Source organism: Tachypleus tridentatus, chromosome 6, assembly GCF_004210375.1.
Source record: "Tachypleus tridentatus isolate NWPU-2018 chromosome 6, ASM421037v1, whole genome shotgun sequence".
Lineage (NCBI taxonomy): Eukaryota > Metazoa > Arthropoda > Merostomata > Xiphosura > Limulidae > Tachypleus > Tachypleus tridentatus.
Window position 1 is genome coordinate 157911289 of NC_134830.1, and position 17867 is coordinate 157929155.

The following is a 17867-nucleotide window of genomic DNA, read 5'->3' on the forward strand; positions in this document are numbered from 1 at the left end:
TAAGAGATATTTGTTGTTACTTTATTAATGTTTATATCATAAACTAAACATGGCTGCTGCTACAATTCTGTCTTGTCTATCAGCTAGTTGCTGTCCTAATTTAGGATCTTCTTTTAACAAGTTGTTAAAGAGAAAGGGAACCCCACTGTAGATGCTTGCCTCAGTGCTCCTACAAGTAGACATTGGCACCATTCTGTGCAAGCAATGCTCAGTACTCTGAAGTTATGACAAAAATACACCAGAACTCCCCTCAGTCATTATAAGAAGTTAGCACTTATGCAAGTAAATCAGGCTTAGCATATTTTATTATATAAAAAGCAAAGAATGAAGCAGACAGTAAAGGATTTTGATCAAAACAAACTCATATTTGTTGGGCATGAATGGATTGAAAAGACCAATGAATTAGGCAAGTACAGATAAATTAAGTACATCAGATAATATTATGGTTTTCTAGGGAACACCTTTCATGCAGCAATCCAAAAATAAACTTAGAAGCTTTAAATATTAATTACTTTTTATAATAGAAAATACAAAACCAAATTCAGACACTATATAAACACTTTGGATTTTATATACCAATATTTGGCAAGTTTACAGAACTAACAAGAATGTGGTTCAGTTTTTATTCTTATATACAATAAAGGATTACTTTGTTAAACATTACTTACATATAATTAAAAAAAAAGCCCTTCTGACTTCTCATTTTTGGGTACTTTGAGTTATGTTTCAAACTAATATCACGTATAACATGATTTAATCATAGAAATACAAAACTTGAAAAAGTACAGGTTTAATTAGAAACAACACAGACCTTAAAAAAAAAGGTCAGTGTAATATAATCAAAATTTAATTAAGTATAATTGTATCATAATCTTCAGTGAAACCTGTTTCTTGTTCACATTTTAATTAATAATTGTTTATTTGATTATCTTTCTCACAAAAAGTTGGCTTAAGAACTGTCATATCTGAAGTCATGATCAAACACTTTGAAGTTTACAAATTACAGTTGTAAAAATCAAATAGAAAAACAACTAGATTTTTGCAAACCTTTTTCTTTAACTCCACAGAAATAGCATTTGCCTCTTTCAAAAATATGGCATTGCCCCACAGGTCATCTCGTAATGAGGTGAACTGATGGTACTTCCACTTTTGAAATGTCCAAGCTGCAAGTTGGTAATCTCGTTCTGTCCAGACTGGTTCTTTAAAAGAAACACAAAGTCAAGAAACACTTCCACGATGCTCTACACACACAGTGAGGAACACAGCATAAGATTAGAATGATGGCTACTTTCTGCTTTACATAGAATTTTTTTTTTCTTTATTGGAGGATGTTTGTTGAATTTCACACAAAACTACACAAAGGATATGTGCACATATTTGTTCTTAACCTTGAAGTAATAAAAGGCAGGTTGTCAACACCTCTCTCACTGTCAACTGTTATGTACTCCAAATACTCTTACTACACCAAACAGTGGGATCTGACTTTTACAGTTATAACACACTCTTGACCCTCCAACAATGAAGAGCATGTTTGTTTGTTCTTTTTTTTTATAGTAATGTGTTGCAAACCATATAATCTCAAATCCAGAGTCCAGCATACTGTCTACTTTGCTAGTGGAACATGAACACAGAACCTCAGATCCTGAGTCCAGCATGCTAATTACTGAGCTGATGGGACAGAACATAGAACCTCGTATATCTACAGTCCAACATGTTATCTACATGATTAATAGGAAATGAACATAAAACCTGAAATCCACAGTCCAGCATGTTAATCTCTGGACTGATAGAACAAAACATAGAACTTCAAATCCATAGTCCAGCATATTAATTACTAGATTGTGCTCAGCCCTTCTCAAAAGATTTAGCTATTAATAAAATTATGTTCCAACACAACAAAAGTAAAGAAACTGACAATGTACATCAAAGTTTAGACAAGTATATGCTTCAACATTTTAAAAAACAGAAGAAAGAACCGTTCTTAAAATTAGTGTTTAATATCATATAAAGAAAAGAGAATTTGATAAAATAGAAAATTAAAGATCTATATAAATACTAAATTTCGTTTTATAACAAAGTCACTGCAATTGTAACAAAATCAAAGAAAATAATTTCATGTTACAAAGTAAAAGAAACCTATACCTAAAAGAAACTTGAAGTATCAATACTCAGCCAAAAGTTAAAGTAAACAGCAATGCAACAACACTCACCATTCATAATTATTTTCAGTTCTTGGCATAATAGAAAATACGTTGTTTTACCTCCTTGTTCCTCCGCTCACTGATGGACAAATAATAAATTTCTATCTGCTTGTAAAACCAGCTGCAGTAGCTTGTGTCCCACAAAGTAAGTTATGAAAATGTTCTAAGCAGAAACAATATTTGCAACAAAGTCCTCGTGTTAAGAGTTTTCATTTAAAGACGCACCCTTTACTATTCTTACCCACCCAATCCACACTAGTAACTCGACATCCACCCCTTAGTTTATTTTTTAAAGGGTCATTTTTAATTCAGCCTTCATTTTACTGAACAAAAGTCACAAATAGGAAAATTCTGATACTCAACAGTATTACAAAGATAGAAAAGGAAAATCAAAATACACTTACCAAACGGTTCTTCTTCCACAGGTATATCTTCAGGGGTGTAAGAACTGTACATACTTGACATCAATGAATGTTCCTCAACTTGTCGTTGAAGACTTTCAATCTTTGCTTCATAGTTCTTGGATATAAAGTAAAAATTAGTATATTACTGTTTGGCATATAGGATCATCTGAACATGGTTTTACTAAGTAATCAAAACCAGTACGTAGAGCCAAGTAATGGCTAAGACACAAAGCAAGTTCATCATTAAAAAAAAGGAAACAGGGGTAATATACAAATGATAGTGTTTTTCTCGAGGGTTTTGTAAAACTAATATATCAATCAAATTATACACAAAATAAGCCTATTTGGATATAACAAAAATCTTTGTTATTTTTACATCAACAGTAAGTAAAAGAATTAAAAACAAAGGGAAACTGAATCTATATTTGTACTTGCAACAAAGATACTATGGATATCTGTTACTGTCTTTAATTCTGATAAGAGGGAAGACAACCATCCAAAAGCACCCAATATCTGTGCTAAAATATATATTACCAAATTCCAATAATGCACCCACAGATTAAAGCATGGGAAATATTTTGTGATATAGCAAGGATTCAGACCTTACTTGTGAAACCTGTGAATCAGCAGACCAGGAAAACAAGAGGAAATAAACTTGTATAAAAAAAAACACAATGTTCATGTCTTTTCGTGCTCAAGACACAGCTCACAGTGTGGATATAAAATAAACAACAAAAACTTTTAATTAAAATAATTAATCACACCACACCCCTTTTAATACATTCACCACAACAGTCAATAAAAAATACAAAAAAAAATGTAATCAAATAACTAACCAGATATCCTCAACTAACTTTCAAAATATGATCCTGAAGACAAGAAATATCCTGGTTACCAGAGATCGTAAATGGAACATACAAATCTTGAGTACAACAAGTTGTTTTCACATACCTTCCTTTCTTGTTGAAAAAGCTGATCTGCTTCCTCTTTTTCTCGTTTGTATTGTTCTTCTATAGCAACAAGTCTTCAGTGATAAGAGATAATTTGTACTGTCATTTATAATGCTTTTAGTGTAAAAATTGTTACGGCAAACATAAAAGTAAAAACCTTTTACAAAATAAAAAAACTCCATAAATACTTGCTATGTGCACAATCAAAAATTTATTTTGTTCTATTTAAACGTTATTTAGATCTGGAATACGTAAGTCTGTGTTCTTAATAACTTATCCATGTTTTATAAATAGCAACAGAGCTGTTAAAACAAGTCTTATACACAAACTGCACATGACATCAACAATCAAATTAGAATTCACTGCATGTTTTCCTCTAATTCGGTGTATAACTCATTGTTTTAAATTATTAAGAGCCTCGGATTGAACAATCTGCTGACTTACAAATAAAAAAAAAAGCATTCCTCATAAAAGTTTCATGTGTTCCATGACAAAGTAAAAAGTAATTTGTATATTAATAGTTAGGAACTTCCACAAATTAAACACAAGTAAAATCTTTTTCGTGATACCTGAAATCTGATGTCGTCATTTCATTTTAAATATTTAAGAAAAATACATATCTGTGATGACATGAAACAATTCTTGTACATAATATTTAACTGCTAATAAGTACTAATTGCTATAGGTATGTGCACCAATTGGAAATGATTAAAAGAAAATATCATACTGAAAATGTTCATGTTGTAAAAATAAGTTGTAAACAAAACTGAAACCCACTTGTGTTTGATAGAATTATAAAAAAGAAATGTTTAAAATATTACAGATTTTCATCTAGAAAGACAGTGATAAAATTTTCCCATAATCATTTTCCATCTTATCCTTCCATAGTGAGGAATATATTACAATGAACGTTTTTGGTTATTTCAAAACACCTTATTATTCTTAGTTAATATACAAAATTAATGTAAAATTTGTAAATCATGTTAAGGAAAGGGCAAATTTTTGACTGCACTACTCACTTTTTCTCCATATCAACTTTCAAATCAATTCCTTGTTTTTCCAGTAGTTCCAGTTGGGCAAAAGACCAGTCTACTGGCTGAGTAGCTAAAAAATAAAATATGCAGAAACATTTCATTCAGACATCAAAGTACCTTCCAACTTCACTCTTTCATTCTTAGTTTCATTTACACTGCATTACAAGAACACTGGCCTCAAATTATTCTAAATGTACTCCATTTTTCATGAATGTTGATAAACTAGTCAGTTTTGGTCAACAACCGGACATTTCCTTTGAAATATTTTACCAAATTTACATATCAGTACACAGCTAGAAATATTAGAAATCAAATACAAGCTATAAAAAATATATCATAATTTTACAACCAATGAATATTTTAGAGCAAAAAGTTTAAATTAAATTTAAAGTTAAATGTGTAAAAAAAAGTAAAAAATAACTAAGAGAACTACACTAGTGGGCAAAGTTGTAAATTAAAGTCATTAAACTCCAACTAGGAATAACAAACTGGTTCTACAAACTTAAAATGCTTCCCTTCTTTCACTGGACTCATTGTTTAATGTTGATAATTGTAACAACAAAAAGTATGTACTTAACGATATTTCAGAATCAACTTCTAAATACTCACTTTCTGGTGTATCAAGTTATTAACAAGGTTTCAGAATCAACTTCTAAATACTCACTTCTGGTGTATCAAGTTATTAACAAGGTTTCAGAATCAACTTCTAAATACTCACTTCTTGGTGTATCAAGTTATTAACAAGGTTTCAGAATCAACTTCTAAATACTCACTTCCCGGTGTATCAAGTAATACAATGTTTCAGAATCAACTTCTAAATACTCACTTTCTGGTGTATCAAGTAATACAATGTTTCAGAATCAACGTCTAAATACTCACTTCCCGGTGTATCAAGTAATACAATGTTTCAGAATCAACTTCTAAATACTCACTTTCTGGTGTATCAAGTAATACAATGTTTCAGAATCAACGTCTAAATACTCACTTCCCGGTGTATCAAGTAATACAATGTTTCAGAATCAACTTCTAAATACTCACTTCCCGGTGTATCAAGTAATACAATGTTTCAGAATCAACTTCTAAATACTCACTTCCTGGTGTATCAAGTTATTAACAAGGTTTCAGAATCAACTTCTGAAACACTCACTTCCTGGTGTATCACGTAATTAACAATTTCAGAATCAACTTCTAAATACTCACTTTCTGGTGTATCAAGTTATTAACAAGGTTTCAGAATCAACTTCTGAAATACTCACTTTCTGGTGTATCAAGTAATTAACAATTTCAGAATCAACTTCTGAAATACTCACTTTCTGGTGTATCAAGTAATTAACAATTTCAGAATCAACTTCTAAATACTCACTTTCTGGTGTATCAAGTAATTAACAAGGTTTCAGAATCAACTTCTAAATACTCACTTCCTGGTGTATCAAGTAATTAACAAGGTTTCAGAATCAACCTCTAAATACTCACTTCTTGGTGTATCAAGTTATTAACAAGGTTTCAGAATCAACTTCTAAATACTCACTTCCTGGTGTATCAAGTTATTAACAAGGTTTCAGAATCAACTTCTAAATACTCACTTCCTGGTGTATCAAGTTATTAACAAGGTTTCAGAATCAACTTCTGAAATACTCACTTTCTGGTGTATCAAGTAATTAACAATTTCAGAATCAACTTCTGAAATACTCACTTTCTGGTGTATCAAGTAATTAACAATTTCAGAATCAACTTCTAAATACTCACTTTCTGGTGTATCAAGTTATTAACAAGGTTTCAGAATCAACTTCTAGAATACTCACTTCCTGGTGTATCAAGTTATTAACAAGGTTTCAGAATCAACTTCTAAATACTCACTTCCTGGTGTATCAAGTTATTAACAAGGTTTCAGAATCAACTTCTAAATACTCACTTCTTGGTGTATCAAGTAATTAACGACATTTCAGAATCAACTTCTAAATACTCACTTCTTGGTGTATCAAGTAATTAACGACATTTCAGAATCAACTTCTAAATACTCACTTTCTGGTGTATCAAGTAATTAACGACATTTCAGAATCAACCTCTAAATACTCACTTTCTGGTGTATCAAGTAATTAACGACATTTCAGAATCAACCTCTAAATACTCACTTCTTGGTGTATCAAGTTATTAACAAGGTTTCAGAATCAACTTCTGAAATACTCACTTTCTGGTGTATCAAGTAATACAATGTTTCAGAATCAACTTCTAAATACTCACTTCCTGGTGTATCAAGTTATTAACAAGGTTTCAGAATCAACTTCTAAATACTCACTTCCCGGTGTATCAAGTTATTAACAAGGTTTCAGAATCAACTTCTGAAATACTCACTTCCTGGTGTATCATGTAATTAACAATGTTTCAGAATCAACTTCTGAAATACTCACTTTCTGGTGTATCAAGAGGAGATTTCTCCTTATTTTCTTTGTTTTCACGGGATTCTCGAGCTGCTTCAAATTTTAAATGAATAAACAGTATAGTTCAAGTATAAAGCATTAAAATCTATCAGATATTACAAGAGTATACACATGTTAAATGTTTAATATAGCCATACAGATTTGAAATACTATTTTTATACACTTGTGATTTTGAGCTGCAGTCGACAAATTAAGAGAAATGTGAGAAAAAAGAACATTGACAGGTAACTTGTTTTTCGGTCTACAGGTCTTTCAATACTTTGTCATTGAAGCCATAACTTTTAAAGTATTACATTGAATATATAAATAGTATTCTACAGAATATTTAGCCTCTCATTGGTCCAGTCCAACTGACAAGTTCTGGTGGTGAATAGAATACTTACTGGGCAGTGATATACGGGAGATGAAACATAGTCCTGAAATGCTACTTTTCTTTATATATATCTGATTCTGAACCACAAAGGACAAATTAAGAGAAATGCAAAAACAATTCATCTGCAATTAACCTGTTTTAATAACAATTTTTAGGCCTATGTGCTTTCATATATTTATCCAGATTAAAAACAATAGAGAAAAGTAAACCAAAGCAATAAAACAAGTATTCTCAACTAAACTCTGGTTCCATTTAAGAAATACCAACTACAATAACTTGGGGTCAGCAACTAACCTTGTTCTGGATGCTGGAATCGAAAAACGTGGTACTTTCCTAAAATTACACGAGATCCAGTGTGTAGCTCAATTTTCTCTGTAATTTGTCGCCCATTCACATAACACAAACTTCCTTCACAGGGTGTCAGAGTGACATTGCCTAAAGAAAAAAAAAGTCAAAATTCGGTGAACTTATCAAGAACCTCAAACTGAATTATTGTGTTTAAACAACAGAAAGCATGTATTTATAACTCCAAACATCATCAGAATAGCCAGATGAATTTCTTTATAAAATTATCGCACCAATACGACACTGTTTTTTCTCGGCACAAAATAAACAAAATTTATAACTGCTTTCCCAACATAAGCAATAAAACATTTATTATATTTGTCACAAGACATCATTAGGTCTATTATATTTTTAACACTATATTATTTAGTCCCTACATTATTTAAGGTTTCTTTCAATCTAGAATTAATTGGAAAACTATTTATACAAGTGAGCTTAGAAAAGGTGTTTGTGCCATACAAGTTTTGTTTAAACAAATGTCTTATATAAACAATAATTATACTTCTTGAAAACAAACCTTGAGACTGATTAACAAATTAGTTTAAAATATGAAATATCCAATACTAATGTCTTGTGACAAGTATAATTAATTCTAATCATGCTTTGCCAGCTGAGAAAAGGCATTCAAACCCTAACAATAAGAAATTAGATCTGAAAATTCAAAATCAGATTACTCATACAAGAGTAAAAGTCAGGTATGTACTATCTGAGGCCTACAAATCATCTGCAGTCAAATTAGTATCTTTATCGCAAAAGTACTTCTTTAAGTACTGGATTTCTAGAAAAATACAAAAGAATTCTAATCACAGACACTGAAATATATAAGCACACTTATCTTAGGCCTATCATTAATTAAGCATTTATTAAATATGGCCTATATGTGGTAAAGAAAGAGAATATATTAACACTGTAACTTGTGTATGTTTTTTTGCTTTACTTTAATTAGGACTAAAGCCTACTGTACTTATTACTATCAATAAATAAATTAATATTATAATATGACCCAACATTAGGCCTTTTTAAAAACTTTAATACTTGAATGTTATTTTACAAAATGTCTGCATATTAACTTATATTTACATTCATCTTTTGTTTACATCTGTTGAAATTAACTTTGTGTGCATGCAAATTTAGATAGTAAGGTGTACACGTCCAAACACAACTTAGTATTGTTATAATAGACAAAACACAAGACCTTTAATGGCACAAAGTCATAAATACACACAGGGATGTACTCTAGTTACAACTGTTTTTAAAACACTAAATCACAACTCCTAAATATAAAATATTTTTATAGATCAATACTGGTTCTTTTCTTAACCCTACTTAATTAATAAATAATAGTATTAGACCCTACAACATTTGTTGTACTCTACACAAAAACTTAAGTTTACATTATCACCTTGGAAGTTTTTAACCACACACAAAGATCTTGAAACAACTTCTTGTGGGAATATTACATTTTGTTGAGTATAATATTTTATTTCTTAATACTGAAACTTGACCACACACTGTTTTAAATTCAAAGTACACATACCTCAAACCATTCCATTTCAGATAGAACTAGTTTCTTCTATTGTTATTTTATAATGTAAATAATTTGATATTTGTATCAAACGATGGTCCTAATGCTTTATTCATGATTGGTTTTTTGATTCTTTAGTCCTTCAGAGTTTCCAAAATGCTTCTCTTGTTCAGGTTTTTTTCAAACGCAATACTCTTATACTTTTCAAAATTATTCCTGGTTTTAATTTCCAATGACATGTTCATATAGATTTGAATCTCTTTTGTTTCTAATGTTCCTTATTATTTTCCTCACATTTCTTCCACATAACACCTCTTACAACCTACATATTTAATTAATACTTTTCCACCACCATATTCTTCATTATAAAAATTATGTTATACCAGTTCCTACTCTCTTTATAACCTACTAAGTTTAATTAACATTTACCACTTTTACACCAATAACAATTGTTATTCATCCATATCCACGTTTTCTTAGTATTCTTGGTGTGGTTCCATCAGTTCTTTTGTTGTTCTTATCATATTTTACATTATTGTTCTAGTTTTATTGGTTGATTGTTTCTATCAGTTATTTCTTTAGGTTTGTTTTGGAACAATTTTTTTAATACTTCAGAAATCCATGTATTTTAATTGGTGCACAAAATCTAATATTTTTTTTATCTTATGAAGAAACCAGTTCATACAAGTTTTACTGGGAGTTGTGTATGTATGTGTTTATCTTACCACAGCCCTGTACACTTTGTAACAATGTATCAACTTACCATCCTTGCTATCAAAAGTACAATGCTCATTCAATATTCTTGATCCTTTCAACTTGATATCTTGAGGTATATTGGCCTCTGCTCTTCCAACTCTATTAGATGTTACAAACAAAATGATCAAAATTGATAGTTTAATGATCTTTTACTTCCAGATAATGCAATACTTAAAACTGATAAACTTTTATTTTTTTCCAAAACTGTAAAAATAATTTTAAAAAAAAGCAAATTGACGGGTATTGCAGAAAAATTAACTGAATATTTGCATAACTAGTACAAAATATGAGAATTTTAAATGTTGCAAACCTCTGAATAATATATCAGTTTTATAAAATAACAAAATACTCCCTGAAAAAGTTTGGAATTTTTCTTTTATTAGTAAAGATACGAGTAAGTGGATTAATATAAATTTTATATGCTTCATTGTAAGTCCTACACATCTGGAAAGTTCAGAAAAATCAACCAGCTACACATATGGGAAGCTAATGATAATAAACTAGATTCACATGTCTGGAAAGGTCATGGTACTAAACCAACTTCATCTCTGGAAAGTTCAGGATCATAAATTAGCAAGCTACCTGTCTGTAAAGTTCAGGATAATAAACAAACATTATGTCAGAAACAGCTGGATATGAATAAGCAGCTATCCTTACCTTGTTATTCCATCTTTGATGTAATACAATAAACATTCTGACATCAGTGGGTCTTCATTGAGGTTCACAATGTGAGGAGTCTTGAGAAGAATATACAAGACAAAATGTGAAGAAAATAAGTTATTTATATAACACATAAAACTGCACACACACACACACACAAATGTTTCTGCCACCAGATCATACCAACAAACAAATATCACAAAACTGATACAATAAATCAATGCATACTTTGAAACGTAATGACCCGAGAATGAATGTAGAAACTAATAAAAAGAAATAAACAATTAACTGACAATTATAAGTCAAAGTTACCAACTTAACACTTTATAAAAAGATGACTAGAAAATCGAGATAACTTTTAAGCAATGCTAACTGATAACAAGTTCAGTGTTAGTTTTCTTGTATGTAACAATGAAAAATAACTTTTTATTGTTCAAGATTTTCTCTTTTGACTGGGTGTCAGAAGTATATAACATTGGATATCACTAAACATGAAAACATTAAATGTTAAAAAATTGTTCATTCTTACACAAGTTTGACAAAATGTGAAAAACAAAAGACCTGCATTTTAACAGTTACAGTAGTCACTGAAAGAAAAAGAAAATTATTTTATGGCATATACAATGCATATAAACAATGAATACAATAGATAAGTCCTAAACATTCCAGAGAGATGATTAGAACTTTACAATTACCTTTTTTGGTGAAAATATGCCAAAAGCACCACCATCTTCTCTTAAAGCTACACCCATCTCAGCTAGTACAGCCTCTCTGTAAAATGTTAAACCTTTCAAATTAACCAACGAGAGCCTTCTGCAATGTTGAATATCACTCATTCAAGGAGTCATTTTAAACGGCTTTTGGAACATCACTTCTTTAAAGTTTATTTTTTCATAGGTTTGTTTCCATATTCAGTTATATATGGAAATACACATGAGATTTATTTCTATACTAAAGGGTCAATTTCTACAAAAAACAAAAACAAATGTGCTTTTAAGTTTTGAAGCACATGTTCAGTATAAGTTTGAAACATGAGGAAACTTTATGTAATATGCTGTGTCCTAGGTACCTTAGCCACATGTCTGAACAGCAGCTAAGGTATATGTATATAAATTCGTAAACTTTAGTGTTTGGAGGTGATGAATTACAATTGGTATTTACTCGTATATATTCTAAAATTTTCATGCAAATGGGAAATAAAATACTAAACTTAGTATGGGAAAACATAACATTAAAAGTAATTTTTTTCACAAATATGAGAATGAAATCGTCATCTATAGAATTTTCAAATCAAATTTTTTTTTTTTTCATATTTCTCTATTGCATATTGCATTGCACATGTAACAAATATACCTTTGTTGGTACACAAAATGTTTCAAGTCTGTCTGTATTTCAATGCTTTTATTTCCCAATAACAGCCTAAATAAACCATGGAGTTATTTTAGTTGGTTCTTAAGTTAAGCTGAGTTACTTCCAGGTAACATATCCATTTAAAGAATACCAAAATATATTTCACAGAACTTTTTTTATGCAATATAGATGTACAAATTTTTTTTCCCCTTTGTACTTTCATAATGCATGCAATAGAAGGTTAAACAACAACTTGAAACCCTGTTACACTAAGCATTATTTGTATTAGTGATAAAGAAGTTTTACTATTTCTTAAAACCTAAATACTAAGAGTATAATTGTTATTTGGAGCAACCCACAAGTACTGTTGTTATTTAGAGCAACCTACAAGTATTGTTGCTATTTGGAGCACCCAAATATAGAATTATCATCACTTGTGCAACATTAAATTTGTTTATAACACCCAAGAAGAGAACAGTCATTAGTTGTAATACTTTTACCTCTTAGCAACTATGAATGATTTTAACACCAGAAATAATGTTGAATGTTGTATAAACAGTATAAAAAAAACTATTGCTAACATCTTTAAACATGTTTACTGATAAGGGCTGTTTGTAGCCTAAATTTTATGAAAACAGAAACAGTTGTCGCACCACTAGGATAACTGGAATACTAAAATATAAAAAAGTAGTATTCTTTTACTGATAACACATGTATTTCATTATGTTTATAACACCTTATTCCACATATGCAGAATAACATGTAACACCACGATTTTTGCCATTATGATAATTTACACATGCACGCTGATTTCACAACATACCTTTGCAATCTTATAGCTTCTGTCTTTTTTAACTTCTCTTCCCAAGTTTCATTCAGTTCAGCAATCAGTTTTTCCGATTCTTGCAACTGTTGCATGGCATTCTCTCCTGCCGCAGACACAGAGTTGGTATGGTTTTTATTAATCACATCTGCTCTCCCAGTCTCATCTACAACAAAATTTAATATAAGGTATGAATTTCATGAATACAAAATCTTCTATTTGCTCTTGAAAGTTTATATTCAAAACAATGCAAGCAATAAAGCACACAACTTACAAAAGATTCATAAAGAACTTACAATATATTAAAACAGCCTCTGCTTACAATAAACACACTGGTCAGCTTGGTGTAATAATGTGCACAGTCAGCAGTACAGACAACAACAAAAAAACAGATACAGAACACTGAAAATGATATTTCTCTCTCTCTCTCATAGTTAACACTAAGCCTAACAGTATGAAATGTTATATATATTTATTAAAAATCATATATAAAAAAGACAGTAATTTGAAAAATGATTAGCTGTTTTTATTCTACCAGATTCATAACTTTTAACTTAAATAATCATGTTAGGCTTCAAAGTAATAAAACTACAGTTTGTTTTTTTAATTAATTTAACACATCTACCGATAGAAATAAAATCTTTAAATTCATTTTTCTTTCCTTTCTAACTTTGTATCTAAACAATAGCTCTATTAACAGTGAGTATATCATTTGAGACTGTCTTCCCTTACACTGTTTACCATTACTTGCTCACCAACACGATAAACAAACAAAATGTAAGTGAAACCCATGCATCATCATGAAACAAAAAATGAGAACATAACAGTTAGTTAGTACTAGATACTTTCACTGTGTGTGTACATGCATGAGATCATTCCACATGATTTCCTGCTTTGCTGAAGATTAGAAAAGCAGGGATCTGCTCTGATACTTCAAACTACATCTATCTTTTCTTTTTCAAAGCTGTCATCCTACTCATACGTACATCTTTAAAAATAAATAAACAAATAACTAGTTTGTCATATTTCTTCCATACTTCCAGGTAAAAAAAAAAACATGGATTTGAAGGAGGTTTTTATTAGGTACATCAAATGTACTTTCTAATCGTGTATGTAAGAAAAGTATGTCTGTGGAGGTCCAAACAAACGTGGTGCTTTATTCATATAATGTTGAAGCTATTTAACATGGACCCTATTAAATTTATGAAAGCCATGGAAATTATCTACAAGTTCAAACAGTCAACAGAAATTCCTTGAGTGAGGTTCATCTATATATTAATTAGCTCCTTCTACTGTCTGAGGTTTCAATTATCTTAAAGATTTTAAAATGATATTGGTTTTTCTTTTGCATCAAATGACAAAAATAAGCAAATCCCTGCTGTATAACAATGAACAGATCAACGTGTCTAAATAATAACAAAAAGTTAACAATGAAGCAGCAAAGCAAACCATAAATGAAGCCAGTCACTTGTGATAAGTACAGTGACTTACTGTTACGGCCGGGATTAGCCGTCACATTACCAGCTTCTGGGATAGATCAGAAAGTAAGAAAGGAAAAACAGAAGATATTAGAAAATACAAAAAACAAGTGTTTATAAAGATCCAATTAAAACTAGAAAAACAGAATACAGTTAATACCATTCTTAAATCAGAAAAAAATTTGCTATTACTAAATATATATCATTTGAATAAAAACACATGTTCAAGTTAAACTAAAGTTTATGATAAGGAAAGTACAGATTTTATAAGAATAAAAAGAACAAGAATTATAAATCAAACTAGTATATACATATATATATTAAAAAGCATACCAATGGCTAAGTTATTACAACTAGTATATCAAACCAGACAAATTTTGTTTTACTTTTAAAATCTCTTAAACTTGATTATTACGAACTGGATTAACTTCCTTTTTTAAAGTATTAATTTACAAATAATTTTTAACTCAATAGCACAAATTAAGAGAATTTCATATGTTATTTTCACTTCTTTATTTATAATTTTTTATGGCTGAAGTTGTACATTTATCAATCAAAGAAAAGGAACTGGCACACGTCCAATTGTCATTCAAATTCATTTCAGAAAAAAAAGAATCTATAATCAAAGTTTAAAAAAACTAACTCTCTCAAATATCCTTCACACAGTTAAGTTTATACTTTACCATATAGTTTTCATTTATCAATATTTCTTAATGTCAAATAACTTTTAATCTCTTCTGAATGTTTATCTTAAGAAATAACACTAAATAGATCTATATTTCCTTACTCTTTAAGTACATATCTTGTTTATTACCATCTCATTTATAAACATAAAAACTTAAAACATTTTCTCTGCAAGCAATTTTTCTTTGTTCAAAATGAATGGATTTAAAAGTTAAAACATAACCACTGTCAAGTGAGCCTGTTCTCTGAATCATTTAACAATATGGTGTAAATACTTTCAGAATGATTAAATTTCAATATGTACTTTTTGTAAACAGTTCGACCTGTCTAAAGATCTTCAAGGATATTAATATCCCACATTGAGTGTAAAGTAAAACTATTATCAGCAGTAAAGCTGTTTAATTACATTTTGGAAAATACATTTAAATAATTCTGAAATACCAACACTTGTAGTTGAAGTATTTGGTGATTTCTATTAACTAAATGTTTACTATACTACTCACTTTCAAAGACTTCAAGTGCAACTCTGCTGCAGAAATGTGGATTACTGATAACATGATCTTAGATATACGATGTATCCATCTTACTATATTTGATGCATAAATGGTTTTAATGCATATTGAATAAATTATGCTGCATACCTGTACATCAAAATTAAAGTACCTGTAATGGCATTTATAATGTCTATGCTATTAAGAATAATTGGTACAATGACTTAGGTTATGCATAACAATTTGTCTTTTTACAAAGAAACTTATCCTTGCACGATTCTACACACATGGAAGTACACTAATAAAAGATTCTCAACCTCTGTCAGCTCACAACTCACTTGTAAACACTGATGGCCAGTTGCAACCCAGCTTTAGTGAAATATACAGCTGGCTCAATAAATACTTATTACACAAACATATCACATGTTTTATATATTTGAAGTCCACTTACAGTACTTTAACACACATTTTAATGACCCATTTTTGGTTCCAAGTCTGTGGGTTGATGAATGTTACACTAGAGTATCATTATTGTCAGTGTATTTTGAGATGTACAGAATTATCTAATGGTGAGATCCTTTATAAACAAAACAGGCAACAAGTAAAGCCTAAGTCGTTGTACAAATAACTCTTAAATAGGAAGAAATTCACAAGTATAGAATACCAATGTTAATATTTTAATGTTTTGTGCCACACTGAAAATCAAATTGCATGTTTTTTTGTTGTTTTTTTTTGTTGTTGTTAAATGCACAGCTACACAATGGGTTACATGCTTTACTCATCATGGTCATCAGTATCTGATATTTAGTGTCATAAGCCTGCAGACTTACCATTGAGCCACTGTTGGACAAATCGAGTTAAGTGTATAAAAAATGTAAAGTTGTTCACATTTCTACTACACTGTTCACAGATTTCTACTACACTGTTAACAGTATTTCTACTACACTGTTCACATATTTCTACTACACTGTTAACAGATTTCTGTTCTTAATTTGTTTACATGCTGATCTTTTAAGACCTTCAACCAACACAAATTGAGTTTATTAATCCAGTTAGGAAAAAGAATACAAAATACACATCTACATCAGGCCTAATAACTGTATACAATAGAATCATTAATGGAAATATCTCAGTGAACAATATCAGACAAAATACTACCATTTCAAGTAAAACTTAAGTATAAATCACATATACACGTATGTGGAAAAACAGTTTATACATGTATAAAATATTATATGACAGAAACAATAAAATTATTTCAATGATTAAATTACTAATACCCAGAAATAAACATTATACTAATAGAAGGAAAATTAAACAGTGACACATTTAATAAATACAGTTTCTGAAGTTAAACTACCAAGTAACACAAAACTCTACCAGACTACAGACATACTTGGGGAGAGATCGGCAAGTAAAGCAACACAATATTCAACATAAGAGGGATACTGGTAACGTAGTGACTGAAGGTTTTTTATTGATCAGACAAAATATTTGTGTAAAAATGTTTCTAGAGACAAAAGAATTCAATGATAAACAACTTAAAATTAGTCAATGTAAAAGACATTTGATGTTTGTACGTCGTAACATTACTATAGTTAATAACATCTGATCCAACAGACCACAGATAACATGAAAAATATCCCATTACTTGTCATCTTCCTTCTTTCTAAATTAAACAGAGAACAGTTTACTTAGGTTCAGTGACTAAACTGAGTCATACAGTTGTACCGAGTTGTCAAGTTTCTTCCATTTGAATTGGAAGCATCTTGTTAAGCAAGTACAGTCTGAAGTTCATAATATGACAATAACAACTCACATTGTCAGCTTTAAAGACATTCAAAGCTTAGCTGAAGTAATTTCACACATGAATGTCTCCTCAGTCCAAGGTGTTTCTTCATTTCCTCTAAATCCTATTACCTTAGTTTCCAAATGTACAGTTGTACAAAAATACTGATCACGTAGCATCATATAACTGTCCTCAACATGAATGTAGTTATTTAGGTCTAAAATTTAAACCTCTGAAACATGCAGTTACAGTCAACAAAGTAAGCAAATTAAAGGTTTTGTCATCCTTGCAAATCAATTAAATCCAAGATATCTCATTAAACAGGTATAACTAGAAGTTACTTTAATGATAAATTAAATGGAATGAGATCTACTACTGAAAAGTTGCTACTGGGAAACCAGCCTTTTTGTAAACAGCTGGTTCAAATGCGTTCAATACAGCTGGCTGGAATAAGGTTATGCTTTACATTTAAGATTATGCATTTTATACACTAAAATTCCCTAACAGTTAAGAGTTCTTTTTTTTTAATTCTAACAAACCACATAAATTAAAATTAAGGCTATACA

At 30.0% G+C, this 17867-nt stretch overlaps 1 protein-coding gene across 12 annotated transcripts in view; it reads right to left on the reverse strand.

The window, feature by feature from the left end:
- Positions 1–17867, reverse strand: part of unc-104 (kinesin family member unc-104) — a 118509-nt gene that overhangs the window by 34493 nt on the left and 66149 nt on the right. For 4 of the 12 annotated variants that reach the window (XM_076509038.1, XM_076509037.1, XM_076509042.1 and 1 more), the window contains 10 exons: positions 12860–13025; positions 11382–11457; positions 10684–10763; positions 10034–10125; positions 7695–7835; positions 6998–7060; positions 4575–4659; positions 3557–3629; positions 2606–2720; positions 1048–1199 (listed from right to left, as the gene is read on the reverse strand). In XM_076509038.1, the coding sequence (XP_076365153.1) occupies positions 1048–1199; positions 2606–2720; positions 3557–3629; positions 4575–4659; positions 6998–7060; positions 7695–7835; positions 10034–10125; positions 10684–10763; positions 11382–11457; positions 12860–13025 (1043 nt within the window). Of the gene's footprint in view, positions 1–1047; positions 1200–2605; positions 2721–3556; positions 3630–4574; positions 4660–6997; positions 7061–7694; positions 7836–10033; positions 10126–10683; positions 10766–11381; positions 11458–12859; positions 13026–14350; positions 14387–17867 lie in introns of those variants that run through there. The other 8 variants (XM_076509035.1, XM_076509040.1, XM_076509033.1 and 5 more) reach the window with 4 other exon arrangements.